This window comes from Passer montanus, unplaced genomic scaffold (assembly GCF_014805655.1).
Source record: "Passer montanus isolate IOZ18808 unplaced genomic scaffold, ASM1480565v1 scaffold937, whole genome shotgun sequence".
Classification (NCBI taxonomy): domain Eukaryota; kingdom Metazoa; phylum Chordata; class Aves; order Passeriformes; family Passeridae; genus Passer; species Passer montanus.
Window position 1 is genome coordinate 4427 of NW_024374779.1, and position 774 is coordinate 5200.

At 60.3% G+C, this 774-nt stretch overlaps 1 protein-coding gene across 1 annotated transcript in view; it reads left to right on the top strand.

Annotated features, from left to right (window-relative positions):
- MED11 (mediator complex subunit 11) overlaps window positions 1-328 on the top strand; it is a 2281-nt gene extending 1953 nt beyond the window's left edge. The window contains exons 2-3 of the mRNA XM_039695976.1: window positions 1-192; window positions 317-328. Of these exons, the coding sequence (XP_039551910.1) occupies window positions 1-192; window positions 317-328 (204 nt within the window). The remainder of the gene's footprint in view (window positions 193-316) is intronic.
- The last annotated feature ends 446 nt before the right edge of the window (window positions 329-774 follow it).

Consider the following 774-nt stretch of genomic DNA (forward strand, 5'->3'; position numbering starts at 1 on the left):
TCGGTGATCCTGGAGCTGTCCAAGGAGAAGCCCCAGGAGCGGCACCTGGACCGCCAGGCCGCGCAGTTCGGCGCCGCCGTGGCCAAGGTGGAGGCCGAGCTCTCGGCCCAGATCCGCTACCTGACCCAGGTGAGGCCCGGCCACGCCCCGCGGGGGTTGGGAGGGGCTTCGGGGGGGTTTGGGGGGACCCAGGTGGGGTTTGGGGGGGCCCAGGTGGGATTTGGGGGATTTTGGGGTCCCCCAGGTGGGATCTGGGGGGATTTTGGGGTCCCCCAGGTGTATCTGGGACTCTCAGGTGTGTCCCTGACCTGCCCAGGTGAGTTTTTAACGAAGTTTCTTTGGACCTTTAAGGGGGGGTTTGGGGGGGCCCAGGTGGGATTTGGGGGATTTTGGGGTCCCCCAGGTGGGATCTGGGGGGATTTTGGGGTCCCCCAGGTGTATCTGGGACTCTCAGGTGTGTCCCTGACCTGCCCAGGTGAGTTTTTAACGAAGTTTCTTTGGACCTTTAAGGGATTTCTGGTGGGATTTGGGTTTTTAGGGGATCCTAGCTAGGATTTTGGGGAGCATTTTGGGGTTTCCCAGGTGGGATTTGGGGGTTTTTAGACCCCCCAGGTGTACCTGAGCCGCTCAGGTGTGTCTCACCTGCACAGGTGAGTTTTCAGTGATGTTGTACCCCAAGTGGGATTTGTGGGGATTTTGGGGTTTCCCAGGTGGGATTTTGGGGTTGCCCAGGTGGGATTTGGGGGTTTTTTGGACCCCCCAGGTGTACCTGAC